The following is a 16,729-nucleotide window of genomic DNA, read 5'->3' on the forward strand; positions in this document are numbered from 1 at the left end:
GTGGCATTCCTTGTACAGTTTATCCAAACATCAACCAAGTTATTTGCTCCCTGGCTTCCAGCTAATTGCTATTGCTACCAGACTCAAAAGGAATTAACTACTGCAGCTGTCACCATGATTTGTTTCCTTTTTCTTGATTCCTACAAATGTGTTGTAACCACTTGGAATATTCTTATAGAAAGTACATTGCTTTAGTCCCTGGGGCAGCTGTAGATATTGGGGAAGTGTACTGCTGATGCAGGGAAGTTGAATCTGGTGGATGTGGACATGTACCTACAACTCTTAGATCTTCCTTCCTACCACCACCACCCTTACTTTGTTAGTATTAGTTTTTAATTCAACACTTTAAGCATCTGTGATTTCATATCAATTGCAGTCCTTTCTGCATTAGCAAATAACAGCATGACTTGGCTTTCTTCACCTGGTTGCCATCCTGAAGATGATCATCTTTATTCTGAGCTTTGTTGAGCTTCCTTAAGTATTACTTAGTCAGTATTCATTGTTTCCTACAAGTAGTCATTCCCTATAGCAAAAGTTGCAGAATGAGGTTACAGAGGAAGGAAATACTGAATTGTCCTCTGCCATTTCACAATTCTTCAGTTATACTGTTGAACAGCAATTGCCTCTCACTTATCCTCTAGCTCCCCCACTTCTCCCTAGAACCTTGAAGGACTTGAGTAACAAGTATTAAGCAGTACATAAATTTACATATTTTTATATTTTAAGAAGTTCACCAAAGGTTCTACTGACTTGTTACCCTTATTGTTTAAAAAGTCAGGCCAGTTCATAATTACCAGTGAGGTTGGGTATGGATGATATATAACCCAATGTGTGATAAAACTAAAATTCCTTACTTGTGGTGACATTTAAAAAATTTACTTGACTATCAGTTTGGTCTTACTAAATTGCATTAATGAGTGTTTTCAAGAGTCAAAGTTTTGGAGTTTGGAGGTTATATGTATAGAGAGTCTCATTCTGCAGTATTAAGTGAATCTGAAAGTCATTTTTTTAAATTCTCAGGCTATTTTCAAACTATACTTCTGACAAGAAATTAAAAGACAGCTTCTTAGGGGAGGAGAGATCTGAACGGCATAATCTTGGAGAGGCTACAAATCAGATTTTTGAGCACTAATTCTCTTTTTCCACCTATTTTTCCTGATAACTTTCACAGCTGTAGGTGAAGTCTTGTCATCAGCAACTATTAAATATCTAGACTTTTATTGTGGTAGGAATTTAAAAAGAAATTTTTATGAACTAAAACAAAATTGAATATTTTCATATACACAGAAAATAAGAATTATATATGAAAATACATCTACATGTGGTTTATTCCTTTTTTTTTTTTTAACCCTTCTGTGTATTGGCTCCTAGGTGGAAGAGTGGTAAGGGTGGGCAATGGGGGTCAAGTGACTTGCCCAGGGTCACACAGCTGGGAAGTGTCTGAGGACAGATTTGAACCTAGGACCTCCCATCTCTGGGCCTGATTCTCAATCCACTGAGCTACCCAGCTGCCCCCAGTTTATTCCTTTTAATAACATTATATGAAAAAAATCACATTGCTTGTGAAGTGAGTATGGTATATGTAGATATAGTGCTAATCTCAAAGACAGGAAGATCAGGATTCAAATTCTTACCCACTTTTTAGCTTTGTGATAACTGAGCAAGTCACTTAACTTCTCTTTGCCTTCCTTTCTTCATCTATTAAATGAAGAGGTTGTACTAGTTAGCCTAAGATTTCTGATTTTTTTGTGTATTTTATAAAACATACCATTAAAGCTCTCTTTCCTCCCTTTCTTCCTCCTCCCTTCCCCATCACTATCAGTTACCTCCTTTAACAAAAGAAAAGTCTACCTTTTAACAAAAGTGTAGTCAAGCAAAATAGATTTGTATTCTATTGGTCATGAATGGGAATGCATGTCCTCATTCTATATCTGCCTCCACCACCTTTCCACCAAAATTTGGGAAGCATGCTTTATTTTCAGTCTCCTGGAGTCATTGTACATTAATCAGAGTTTTAAAATCTTTTAAAAATGTTTTCTTTTATAATGTTGAGATTATTTGTGAGACATAGTTCTCCCTGTTCTCACTTCACATTGAATTGGTTCATCCAAGTGTAGCTAAATTTCTCAAGAGTCGTATACCATAATTTATTTATCATTTCCCCAGTTGATGGTCACTGACTTTGCTTTGAGTTCTTTACTCTGACAAAAAGTGCTTTATAAATATTTTGTATAACTAGGTCTTATCCCCTCTTTTTGGTCTTAATTTATCAGAGGTTCTTAATCTGGATTACATGAGCTTGTTTTAAAATTATTTCAGAATCATTGGTTTCTTTTGTAATCTTATGGATTTTATGAATTTAAAAAATATTACTTAGAGAAGGAATCTATAAGCTTTACCAGACTACTAGGTACATATATCTTGTAATAATTTTTCTGACTCTAGAAATCATTGCTTTGGTAGTATAATGTAACTGAATCTATAATTAACTGCCATATTTATATCAGCATGGTTTATTTTTTCTGTAAATATTCATATAGTTCTTGTATTTTGATAATTGGACTCCCAAATAGTTTATATATTCTGTAGTAATTTTGAATGAAATTTCTTTTTGTCTCTTTTCAAAATTTGATGATTTTATTTCTTTTCTATGCTTATTGTCTCTTCATCTTTTTTTTTTTTTTTGGCTATGGCTAATATTTATATACCATAAAGGTAACAACAAACAGGCACCCTTATATTACCCCCTGATCTTCTTAGAAAGTCTCTAATTTTCTCTATTTAAAGAAGATACTTTTTGATCTTATGTAGACACTGTTTACCATATTAAGGAAAGATCCATTTATTTCTATTTTCTACTATTTTTTCTTCTGTTTTTAAGTGTTAAACATTTTTAATATAAGTGGCTGTATTTTGTCATGATTTTTTCCCTTGTTTTTATTATGAATATGATTATGCTTACATCTTCATTGTACCAACTCTTTCTGATAGAAATACTATAATCTATAGATTTTATATTTTATATATGTATATAATATAACTATAATATATAATATGATACATTTTGTAGCTCTGAAGAACCTATATCCTTGTTGCTATTTTTTTTGTCACATATTTTTGCATTGATATTATCACAACCTGCCACCCATAGAGCAGGCAAGACAGCCAACCTGAAGCAGTGGGATACCTTGGGGGGAAAACAGGAGGTTGGTTGCATGTGTTAGGTAAGTTAGGCTTACAGTCACCACCTTGACCACTGTCTCCCCTCAGACCTTAATTTGAACAGTCTGGGACCCAAATCAACAGACCTGCTTTCTTTGCCCTGCCTCCATAGACATCATTCAGTAGAGAGGTCATTGTCTTTCTCATCACTACCATTAACAATTGTTGACCAGGTACCACTAACAGACAGCATCTCTGAGATCATCAATTCTGCTTTCAGCCCTCCCTTTACAACCACCTCCAAAAAAGATTCTGCCAAATTCTTTCTGACACGGATATAGTGTTGATATATAAATCAAGGAGAGTCAAAACAGAAAAAAAATTATAGACCATTTTCCCTAATGAACATTGGTAAAAAAATGTAAATAAAATATTAGTATAGACTCTGAAACATACACTATGGCCAGGTTAGATTTATATCAGAAATTCAGGATTGCTTTAATATTAGGAAAACTATAAAACTTCATCAACTATATTAATATTAAAATGAAAACAACATGACTATATCAATTGATGCCTCCCAAAAAGTTTTTGACATGCTACAGTATCCATTCCTGTTTTTTAAAAAAGTCAGTGGATAGAGATCCTGGCCTGGAGACAGGAGGCCCTGGGTTCAAATGTGGCTTCAACACTTAATAGCTATGTGACTCTGGGCAAATCACTTTAACCTCAGTTACCTAGCCCATACCACTTTTCTGCTTTGGAACCAATATTCTGTTGATTCTAAGACAGAAGGTAAAGCTTATTTTAAAATAAAAAATAATTTTTAAGCACTAGAAAATAGTAATAAATGGATGTTTCCTAAAATGATAGATAGTACATAACTAAAACCAAAAGTTACCTTTATGTGTAATGGAGTTGTGGTAGAATTCTTTCCAGTAAAATCAGGAGAGAAATGGAGATGATCATTGTTAACACTCTGACAGAGTATTTGAAATGCTAGCTACAGTAGAAAGGCAAGAAAAATAAATTAAAGGAATAAGCATAGCTAATGCTTATTAAGCATTAAGTCAAAAGCTTAACCACTTTTTTTTGCAGCACTTACGAATATTTGCTTAAAGAATCCTAAAGAGTCCACTGAAAACTTTATTGAAATAATAATTTCAGAAAACTTTCAGGATACAAATTAATTCCACACAATTTATCAGCATTTCTATGCCAATAGAATCCAGCAGGAAAAGGCAAATTCCACTTAAAATTAACTACAGAATGCATAAAATACTAGAAAGACTACAAACCAAGACATACAGAACAATGTAAATAAATACAACTACAAACTGCTGCCTACAAAAATATGTATCTGTAATTAGAAAAGTATTAAATCCTTATAGGCAAGAGGAAACATATAATAAAAAATTCTAAATGTATTCAATGCCATATCAATTAAACTATCAATGAATTTATAGAACTAGAAGAATTCATATGAAGGCAAAAAAAGATTAAAAGTCTCAAAAGGAAATAATGAGTAACAGTGGGAACAAAGGAGACCTAGCAGTACAAGATCTCAAACTAGATAACTTAATTCTTAAAACAATTAGGTACTGGTTAAAAAACAGAGATCTGGCAGTGGAACAGATTGGCTACATAGTATAATAGAAGCAATTTAATCTAGTACTTTTGTATTTGACAGACACAAGGCCACCACTATTGGGATATTTGACAAAAACTGGGGGAAATGGGCAGCAATTTGGAAAAAAATAGATTTTAGATTCACACTTCACACTTTATATATGGCTTGATAGGTCTTAAAGATTTGCAGAGTGCTTAATATATTTCATTTGTTCCTCACATAATGTAGTGAGGGTACTTTTATTATCTCCATTTTATAAATGAAGAAACAAGGCCAAGAGATTAAGAAATATGCCCAAGGTCATACCAATAGTTAGTTTCCAGGCAGGATTTGAATTCTAGTTTTCACAACTCCAAGTCCAGCACTTAATCCCTATTACATACTACCTAGCCTTCAGTTACTCTGTAACTTTGATCTAATAATCACTTAGCTTCTCTAGGTCTATTTCATCATCTCTAAACTATGGGGATTGGACTAGATTATCTCTGAGGGCCTTTAGTTTTCAATATGACCCTGTTTTTTTATCTCAATACTTTTTTTAAAAATATTTGTATTATTTGTTGGGCACCTTTTCCTAAATAATTTTGATTCGTAAAGCCTACTAATAATAGCATTTAATTGTAACATGTACCATTTGCTGTATTTGATGCCTTAATATGATGTATCCTGGTCATTTTGTAACTTTATGAATGTTTTTTCATTTTGTTTTCAGCCAAATGGGCGAACTGTGCTTGAAGTACCAGAGGAGGAAGTGGTCACAACTCCTCGAAGAGAAGCAGTAAAACAGCAGCAGCAGCACCACCAGCACCACCAGCAGCACCACCACCAACACCACCAGCAGCAGCACCAGCACCACCAACAGCAACAGCAACAGCAGCAGCAGCAACAACAACAGCAGCAGCTAGATGTTGAAAAGAAAAATGAAAAGGTTAGATGAAGATAAGGAATTTCCCCCTCTTTAGTTAATAACTTATGCCTTTATAGTTGAACACTAGAATCTATCCTGAGCTTCCTGTTGTCCAGTATAAAATTGCATTCCAAGCAATAAAGTAACTGCATCTTTGAGTTTATATAACCCTCCTCAATTTTATTAGTTATAAAATTAGGAGTTTGGACTAGATAATCTCTAAGGTCCTTTAGAGCTTTAACTTTATGATCTATGTGACTCATAATGAATCAGGATTCTGTTGTAATTGCCATCTCTTTGTTTGACAAAGTTTACTTTTAGTAAACAATCAACTTCCCTTCTGATACTCCAAAATTAACTCTCAAGATTTGTGGCTGGTACACTCCATATGTCTGCTATGTTCCAGTATAAGCCTCATATTTTATGAAGGGGCCACAGTTTATCTCACACTGTAACCAGTATTCGGGACACACATCTGACATGATTATTAGTTAATGATTTTTGTAACTGCTTATAATTATTTTGGCACCCTTCATCTTGATTTGTGCTTTTTAATCTAGGGTAGTGATGGTGAACCTTTTAAAGGTTAAAAAAAAACCCACCCCAACCCTCAAACCAAGTGCAGTACACAGACACACCTTCCCACCAATGCTGTGCCCCTCCCTCTTAACTGAGTGCTGGGTGTGCCTCCACCCCACGTGGGGAAAGAGAAAGTGCTCCCATTGGGCTGCTGGGCAAAGGGGGGGTGGGGGGCGTGAAAAAAATGTCCTAAGGCATGGTGGAAGGGGTAGAGGGAGCAGCTCCACCCTCTGCCTTTCTAGTAAAGAACTGGTGGGGGTGGCTGGGTACCCACAGAGAGCACTCTGTGTGTGTCATTGGGTCACCATCACCAATCTAGGGTGTTCTGATTCAAATGGAACAAAACTCCCATTTTAGTTCAGCATCTTTGCCTCTACTTTTTAAACAATATGGCATTAATATTATTGCTTTGGATAATTGGTGGCATTTTTGTGCTTAATTTGAACTTGAGTCACCCACTAAAAGAGGACAAGTATATTAGGGTTAAAGATGTTTTTTCATAGAGTTATTAAAGAATTGCAAGGTATATTAGAGCTCTAATCCAGCCCCTTCTTTTTCATCATAGGAATTTTGAGAAGCATGATTTTAACATCCATGCAGTTGTTACTGGAATCATTTGATGTAAATCATGCATTCTATGCTTCCTAGAATTATCTAGAATATAAGTAGTATCTTTTGTGGTTATTAAATGGAATATGGGGAGATACTTTTTAAATTTTTCATCTTTATGTAGTCGAAAAACCAAATGCTTTGTCAATACTAGGCTACTTGGTATAGTGCCAGTAGCTCCACTCACTTGACCAATAAGGTTTTTCTAACTTCTTAATCTGTTAAAAATATTTTAGAGCACCTATAATGAGTAAGAGACTTTGTTGGACACAAAGGGGGAATCAGTCTAAAGGTATGGCACAAATCTTCCCTAACTCAGCTTTTCTCACTACTGCAATAAAGTATTTCTTGCTCTCTTCACAAATATTGGTGATTGACTTGACAGAATTGTATTGTTGAAAAAATTGTTTCAGTGCAGGTATACATATTATATTTAAAAAACTCATTGGATCTGGAATTAGGAAGACCTGAGTTCAAAGAGACTAGCTATGTGACTAGAGCAAGTCATTTTTTGAAATAAATTTTTATTTTCTATTTTTAACATCACCATGGTTATCCCAAGTACCCTTACCCCTGCTATAGAGCAATCCCATCCGACAAATACCATTGGAGGAGGGGGAAGCCAGCACAAGTAGTTAATCAATACATTGAAAACTTCTAAAAATAGGTGCAAGGTAACACTTAAGAACCTTTTTAATATAAAAGTTGGGAGTCTCTTCTCAGATCTACCCATATTCAAACCCTACTTAATCTTTATAATTTTCTTACATTTACTTTTTATTTTCGGCATGTCATTCTTTTGTTTATATTGTTTTGGCTATTGTATTTATTTTGGGGTATGCTTATTTCACTCTGCATCAGTTCACAAAGATCTTTCCTGCTTCTGTATATATCACATAATTTCTTATAGGACAGTAATATTACATTCCTGACTCACAAATTGTTTAATCATTCCCCAGTTGATGAACATCTACTTTGTTTCTAGTTCTTATCACCAAAAAGTGCCACCATAAATATTCTGGAGTATATGAGGACTTCATCCTTATCTCTGGCTTCCTTGGAGTACAAGCTCAGTAATGGAGTCTTAGGTTCAAAGGATATTGTAATTGGTATAGGCTTTAGAAGTAGAAAAGCAGATTTTTGCAGACAGACTAAGGGGAAAAGCCTTGGCTGCCAGCCAGGGACATTCTAAATAGAATATAGACATTTAGTTGCTTTATTTGCATGATTTAAAATTCCTTTCCAAAATAGTCAGACTATTTAACAGTTCCACCTGTATTGTATTAGTGTGCTAACCTCCCACAACTTCTCCAATATTGACAAGTACAATTTTTTGTCATTTTTGCTGATTTCTAGGGAATGAGGTAAGACCTCATGGTTATTTTGATTTCTGGGCATGTCATTTAACTTCTTGTCTGCCTCAGTTTCCTTATTTGTTAAATATGGTTAACAATAGCAATTATCATGATTGCTGTGAGAATAAAATTATATTAAATGCTCTACAAACCTTAAAATGCTATTATATGTTATAAAAGGCTATTAGAATTATTTTTGCCATAGGAAACTGTTCAGGGGCATAGAGGCTGGAGATCTCTGGGGTATATTTACTCCAATTTATCTGAAATATAGAAGGTTTGGAGGAGTGTAATACCAGATAAAGCTAGAAAGCCAGATCAAAAATATGAAAAACCTAAAATGCCAGTCTAAGCAGAGGAATGACATGATAAAAGCTGCATTTTATTAAATAGTAGTAAATGCAAGATTATTTGAAGGGAGTAGTGTTGGGCCTTGGGCAAAATGTAAAGAGGTTATTTTGAAGTACAAGGTGCTGGCATGTATCAGAGAAGAGAATGTATTGATCTGTATGGGGATGGGTGGTGGTGATCCATGCATCCAACCTACTTAACAATTTTATCTATTTCTAGCATTGTCCCCTCTTTTCTTTTTTCTAGAGACTAGAGGAGGACCCTTTTCCTTTGGGTTTTTGAAGGAGGGGAATCTCGTGGCTTATAACATCATTTTTACCCCTACCTTGGAAAAACTCTAATTGAAGGAGTTAGGAAAAGCCAATATCTCTAGTGTTCTTTACATGATCGTCCATTTGATTAGTTCTGTTCCCAAAGTTGGGAACTGCACCTTCATGTATTTCTCCAACCCCATTTAAGAAATTCTTTGTCCCATAATCTCTGTCTCACTTCACTACTGGCTCCATATTTGGAGATCAAGGCCATTTATACAGATATCATATATTAAGAAAATTGCCTGCATAGAGGACATAGTTGAGGAATTGAATATAATTTCTGAGAGAAAGCATTGAGAGAACCAGGAGGGAGAAGAAATAAGCCTTGAAGAATAACTGCATTCAGTGGTTGAGGGGAAGAAGAGTCAGGAAAGAATTATCCATAAAAAGTATATTCCTAAACCTTAAGTGGTTAGAGTTAGGTACTTCACTAGCAGTAGAGAACAGGAGGTGGGAGAGGGAGTAGGTAGAACACCCCAAACAATTTGAAGTAATAGGTCCTATTCCCAGAAAGAGCAACCATAGTGGGTGTAGAGGGATCCATGCCAGTTTTGGTGTAGGAGCTGGGGAAAGGAAAGGGCAACAAGCAGAAGGCAAGTGGGGACAGATAGGCAGCTCTTCAGATAGGAAGGGGAAACAGTGATGAAAAAGTTTCAAGGAATCTAGGCAATTTCATCTCATATCAGGTAAGGAAAAGAGACTTGGGAAAAGGTCATTTGTAAAGCATTGGTATTATAAGATCATTGAGAGAATGGGAGAGGTTCTATAGGACTGGGGAAAAAGGCACAAGTCTCAATTTTCAATAGAAGGAAAGGGTAGAATCTACAAACTATAGGCCAGGAAGCTTGACTTCAGTTCCTGGTAAAACTCTTTATAAAAGAGTCAGAATAACATAGTCAATAGAGAACAAGGAAGGTTGGGTTGTAGTCCTAACTGACATATTCTGGCTTATGACCTTGTGTACTTAATCTCTGACTGCTTTAGTCTGCTATGAGACTAAGGTGCCAACTTCAATGACAGAAGGAGTTTCCTCACCCAACAGTTGTTTATACCAAGGAAATCAACCACAGATGCCCAATCCCTAAAAACCCATCTTGAAAAGTACAGTTTTCAAACATCTAGAGAGGAAGGAAATGGTGGTCATAAAAGAAAGGGCCCATATTCAAAGCCTCTCCAGCTTTGTGGAACATGCTGGAGCATAAAGCAGTAAATAGCATGCTCACTGAGCATGGAGTTATTAGATAGATAGAACCTTGAACCTCAGATACTCAACTAGCTTTGTAACTCTGGGGCAAGTCATTTGGTTTCCTCAACTGTAAAGTAGGGATAGTAATAGCACCTACTTCTCAGGGTTATAGAGAGGATCAAATGAAATCATTTTTATAAAACACTTAATACAGTGCTTGGAAAACTGATAGAGTTTTAATAAAAGAGTCCTTTATAAACTTATTTTCTTCATTTCCCCTTACCCTCAATATATATCCTTTGAGAGTTAAGGATCTTCTCCATCCCCTCATGAGTTATTGTGGAATAAGACCTTGGTAGTAGCCTAAAAATTAAGATTAAAAAATTATAATGCATAGATGTTTAATAAGAGGTTTAAACAAATCTGTGAGAAAAAGTTAAACACTAGCTGGAACAGAATGAATCAGTCATTTGAATCTGGCTTTAAAGGATGAATTGGAATTGGAGGGAGTTGATAATTTCAGCAGAGGAAAGAAACCATTGGGAGTGGGCATGGGAGTTGTAAGTATTCTGTTTTATAGAGTGTGAAATGCATAGAATAGAGCCAGGATCAGGCCCTTGAGGACTTCCATCTGTGGGGATAGTAGGAAAGAAGACAAAGATTATAGATTTGAAGACTATATACTTAAAGTTGGAAGGCATTTTCTAATTCATCTAACTACCCCAATATTTTGCTAATGAAGGAACTGAGGCTTATATAGTGATTTGCCCTGTCACCAGTATATGTTCCAGGCAGAATTTGAAGATTCTCTTCTCTACATACTTCATCTTTCTGCTTCTTTACAGCAAAATAAAAAAAAACAGATTAATACCTGGGGCACTCAGCTGGAGATTTCCTTCCAAGTTGACATAAATTAATGACAGTTCCTTGGATTTTGCCTTCCATGTTAGTTCCAAGTACACATTATTTTTTTCTCATTTTGCCTATTTCTCTCCATTTTTACCCAAGCATAGGTCAAGAGATCATTTAGCCTTTTTTTTTTACTGAATTCTAAGTATGTTATGTTTACAACATTCTCCTAATATCATCTGGTTACTCTGACAAAAAAAAAAAAGGAAGAAAGACATTAGTTTTAATCCTTGCTGACTTTTAGTCAGGACAATTTCTCTAATTACTCACTAACCTTTCTTTTTTTAAATTAATTAAATTTTTTTTAAGCCCTTAACTTTGTATTGTATTGGCTCCTAGATGGAAGAGTGGTAAGGCTGGGAAATGGGGTCAAATGACTTGCCCAGGGTCACACAGCTGGGAAGTATCTGAGACCGGATTTGAACCTAGGACCTCCTGTCTCTAGGACTGACTCTCAATCCACTGAGCTACCCAGCTGGCCCCTACTAACCTTTCTTTTAATGATCTGAATCTCAAAGATCCAGGAGGAACTAACCCCCAGGGTTAGAAGTTGTCACAGAAACCTAGAATAAGACCAAGTAGAGCCAACTACCCAATCCAAAATGGCATAAATTCCAGTTCAGGAACAAAAGCTGGAGGGATGAGTAAATCAAGGAAAATACTAGTATAGAAATTATTATACATAGGGGTCAGCTCTGTGGTTCAGTAGATTTGAGAGCCAGGCTCAGAGACAGGAGGTCCTGGGTTCAAATTTGGCCTCAGACCCTTCCTAGCTGTGTGACCCTGGGCAAGCCACTTAACCTCTATGGCCTAACCCATACCAGTCTTCTGCCTTGGAACTAATACAAGGTATTGATTCTAAAATGGAAGGTAAGGGTTTGTTTGTTTTTTAAATTTATACATATAGAGATTTCCTCCCTAAAGAGTGAATAACTCCAAAACAACTAAATAGATGCAGAGGAAAAAATGGATTTTCCACAAGTACTACATAATTACCTAAAAGAAATGAAGCAAGAATTATTTGGTTTGTTTTTTTTTTCCTGAAATATAAAACTAAGAATAAATAGCTTGGAAGAGAGAGGTGGTAAATCCCTTGAAAACTAAAATAGAACAAATGTTAAATGGTTCCACAAGACATTAAGAAATAGATAATAGGGCCAGTTCAGTGGATTGAGAGCCAGACCTAGAGATGGGAGATCCTGGGTTCAAATCTAGCCTCAGACACTTCTTTGTGGCCCTGGGCAAGTCACTTAACTCCCATTGCCTAGCTCATACCACTATACTGCCTTGGAATCAATACGTAGTATGGATTCTAAGACAGAATGTAAAGGTTTAAAAAGAAAGGAAATAGTAGAATAAAAATAGAAAAAAGATAGTATAAGTAAGATACATGAGGTCAAGAAGAATTGAGGCATAAAACAGAACAAGAAGAAATAATTTAGGAATTAATGGACTTCCTGAAAACCTCATTGAAAAGTCTGGATATTACACGTCAAGAAATCATAAATGAAAATTACCTGTATATTTAGGGATTAAAGTGAAGCTAGAAGGAAATCACCATTTATTTACCGCAAATAATCTCTAAAAAGTTTAATTAACTTAAAGAGAATAATTTTTGTTTTTTTTCTCCCCAATATAAAGGTCATTCTTTTTTGAATGAGTAACAGAAGCAAAAACTTCTGCTAATCTAGAAGAGGAAAAAAATAATCTTTTTCAGTTATCCTTTTGTTGCTAACTTCAGCTTATTCTGGGCTTTAATATTCCTGACATTTTTTTCCTTCCAATTTTATCTCATTTTTTGTCTATACATCACATTCATTATTGAGTATAACACCTTAGTAAGCCATCCTTTGCAACAAAGGTTAGAGTAATAATGCTAGCTGTTGGTAGTGCTTTTAAAGTTTACAAATAATTTTATACATTTTATTTCATTTTATCCTCACAACAACTCTGTGAAATAGATGCTATTATCTTTATTTTATAGATGAAGAAATTGAGACTGAAAGGTAATTTGACTTGTCCAAGGTCATACAGCCAGTAGGTATCTTGAGATAGGATTCACATTAAGGTTGTCCTTCCTTCAGGTACATTCAGGTACTATCTATTACACCACTAGCTGTCTCACATTAAAAAATAAAGAGGAAAAAGCAGCCCAGCAAAACTTACCAGTACACTATGTCTAACTTTAAAATTGTTTCATTCTTTGAATTTGTGTCCTCAGTGCTTAGTACAGTCCCCTGGCGGGGGTAGGTAAGTAGGTGCTTAACAAATAGTAATTGATTAGTTTATAAAATATTCCACACATATAATCCCCATATTTCTTCAGTTAAGTGGAGGGAAGGATGCATTTTCTTGATCCTTCTTTGTGGGTTGGCTATTATAATTACTTAGCATTCACTTTAATTTTAATTGATTATTCTGTCTACATAGGATCACTTACTATCATTTCTTTGTTCAGCTTACTCAGTGTACATCAGTCATACCTATACATATGTATGTGTGTACACACACTAATGCTTTTCTGAGTTGTTCATATTTGTTGTTTCTCAGAGCTTAGTGATGTAATGTTTCTATATCACAATTTGTTTATCCGTTTTCTCTATATCACACTTTGGCCATTTTCCTGTCACTGGGCTCCCAGTTTGTTTCATTTTTTGCTATTACAAAAAATAACTGTTTAGGATATTTTGGTGAATGTAGCTATGAATATTTTGGTGTATGTGGAACCTTTCTAGCTCTGACATTTGTCAGTTATATGATTATTAACAATGGAATCCTAAGTATAGGCATTTCAGTCATTTAAAAAATCATTAAATCATAAAAATCATTTGAATTTTTTTTAAATGAAGGGTAAGGGTTTTAAAAAATAAAATAAAATGAAGGTAACTAATTGACAGCTTCAGCTGTAATGCATTATTGTGTTCGTTCTTTCCTGTCCCCCTCCAACATTGACCATTTCACACATCTTTTGCCATCTTTGCTCTTTTTTTTGGATATGAGATAAAACTTTGGAGTTATTTAACTTTGATTTTCTTATCTTATTATTTAGTGACTTGGAGAACAGTTTTTCTGCTGTCTGAAATTTAGGAAGGTTCATATCCTTGGACATTGGTAGATAATCTTATTAACTTCTTATATTTTGGATATCAAAACTTTATCATGGATATTTGACACATTTTTCCCTCATCAATTGTGCTTTATTTGCAATAAATTGATATACCAAAGCCCTTCAGTTTCATGTATTTGAAATTATTTTTCACCTTTTGTGATTGCTTCTATTTCTTGTTTGGTTAAAAAGTCTCTCTGTAGCGATAATTGTAAACAGTGTCTCATCTGGTTCTCTCCCTTTTTTTTTTGATAGTGTGACAAATATTCAGGTTGTATATCCCATTTTGAGCTTATTGTGATGAGTCAAACCTAATTTTAGCCAGACAACTTTCTTGATTTCTCATCATCCTAGTCATGTAGAGTTGTTTTACCCATAGTAATTTATATATCCAGTTTTATGGAACACTGAGCTATTGGATTTAGTTGTCTCAGTCTTTCTTATCTAATCTGTTCTGATGAACTGCTTTTTTGTCTTTAAGCAGTGATAAAGTTTTGATGATTGGTGCTTTTATAACACAGGATTTCCAAAAAGTCTATTAAAGCTTGAAACTTGATTGATTTAAATGGTTAAGTTTTTTGAAACAACCCATATGATTTGAATTCTGGAAGTACTTACTCCCCTCTTTGTTTCTACCTTTTTTTTCCTCTTCCATTAAATGCTTTTTGATTTTCCTTTTCTTGAGATTCTAGATCTTTTATTCTTCCAAATGAATTTTCTTCTTTTATGTAGTGTTAGGATAGTAATTTATTTAAGTGGTTCAGTCTAGATCAGTGGTTCCCAAACTTTTTTGGCCTACCGTCGCCTTTCCAGAAAAAACATTACTTATGCGCGTCTCCCCCCCCCCCCCCCCCCCTTTGCCCCCTTACAGTTATTCACTGACCTCAAATGTACCTGTGGCCATCACCACCACCCCTGGATCTCTGCAGCACCCACTGGGGGGGGGGTGGCGCCCACTTTGGGAATCACTGGTCTAGATAGAAGCAGGAGTAGGGTGTTTGGATTTTGAGACATCCCCTTGTCATCAGGAGAAAGATAATTTGCTGCGGATCCCTTAAGGATTGGGGATAAAAGGAGTCTGGATTCCTATTTCCCCTGGCAGTTAAGGGGAAGATAGGGGTTGCTAGACTTTGACAGTTGATGGCAGTTGAAAAGAAAGAAAAAGAAACTTAAGGTGAAGAAAGAAGATTTAGCGTGTTGACAATTTTATTTGAGAGCTGAGATATGCATAAAAAGTTGAAGTGTGGTTACTGATAAGAAGTTCTGCCCTTCTGAGGCACAGGGGCACTGAAGAGCAATTTAAGCTAACCTGTCTGTGAAAACCACAGACAGTGAGTGAGAGAGATAAATTGTTTTAACCTTTCTTTTCAGTCAGAGAAACGTCTCCAAAGGAAGTACAAGAGAAGGCCTTAAAAGTTGGACCTCTCTCACTTTGAGTACTGAGATAGGAAGAACTTATCACTCCACTATTAAATACAAATCTTAAGTTTCTTCTTTAGTCTTCCTAATTATTTTAAATTTCTTCTTAATTTTCAACTGCCATCAACTGTCATTCCCAGAGAGAGAGAGAGATCAAAAATCACTTCTGTTCTCACAGACTTGTCAGAGAAACAGAAGCCCCGAGTTCTTTCCCAGACCCCTCTTATCCCCAATCCTGAAGGAATCCACAGCAAATTCTTTCTCCTCACTACAAGGGGATTTCTCAATCCAAATACCCTTACTTCTGAGCTGAAACTTCTGCTTCTATCTAGACTGAACCACTTAAATTACTATCCTAACAGTAGGTATGTAGTGTTTTGTAGTTTTATATATGTAAGTTTTGAAAAGGTGCCTTGGAAGTTGTGTTTTGTAGCCATTTTAAATTGGACTTTTAAAAATTTTCTCCTGGATTTTGTTACTGCTATATTAGAAATGCTATTGGTTATATGGATTTACATTGTATCCTGCTATTTTACTGAAGCTTTTCATTGTCTCCCTTAGTTTCTTTGCTTATTGTATTTCTTATGCTATCCATCATGTCACCACCAGATAGGGATAATTTTGTCTCATCTTTACCTGTACTTTCATATTTTCTTTGTCCATTTGCTTTCACTACCTTATCTGTTATGAGATTTCATTTTAAAATAATATTCCATGTGGTGTATGGTATAACTCAAGATAGTACAGATTTTTGAAAAACTTTCCAAATGAGAGAAAGCCAGTGGTTAACAGGGTGCTTATGGTTGAGGTTCACTGTGACATCTTCCCCTGGCCCTAAAATGGCTTTTTTTTTTAACATTTATTAATATTCATTTTTAACCTGTTTACATACTTTATGCCCCTACTTTCCCCTTCACCCACCCCCCACTCTCCCGCCACCCATGGCCAACGCACATTGCCACTGGTTGTAACATGTGACCTTGTTCAGGGTCTATTTCCCATTCATGTCCGCCTCAGCCCATGCATTCAAGCAATTGTTTATCTTATATGTTTCCTCTCCTGCAGTCCTTCCTCTGAATGTGGGTAGCATCTTTACCATAAATCCCTCAGAGCTGTCTTGTGTCATTGCAGTGCTGCTGGTACAGGAGCCCATTACATTTGATTTTACCATAGTATATCAGTCTCTGTGTACAATGTTCTTC

At 35.4% G+C, this 16,729-nt stretch overlaps 1 protein-coding gene across 5 annotated transcripts in view; it reads left to right on the plus strand.

Annotated features, from left to right (window-relative positions):
* MTDH (metadherin) overlaps positions 1-16,729 on the plus strand; it is a 77,139-nt gene that overhangs the window by 12,514 nt on the left and 47,896 nt on the right. For all 5 annotated transcript variants that reach the window (XM_044668526.1, XM_044668532.1, XM_044668546.1 and 2 more), the window contains exons 2-3: positions 5,505-5,570; positions 5,676-5,720. In XM_044668526.1, coding sequence (XP_044524461.1) covers positions 5,505-5,570; positions 5,676-5,720 — 111 coding nt within the window. The remainder of the gene's footprint in view (positions 1-5,504; positions 5,571-5,675; positions 5,721-16,729) is intronic.

This window comes from Gracilinanus agilis, chromosome 1 (genome assembly GCF_016433145.1).
Source record: "Gracilinanus agilis isolate LMUSP501 chromosome 1, AgileGrace, whole genome shotgun sequence".
Lineage (NCBI taxonomy): Eukaryota > Metazoa > Chordata > Mammalia > Didelphimorphia > Didelphidae > Gracilinanus > Gracilinanus agilis.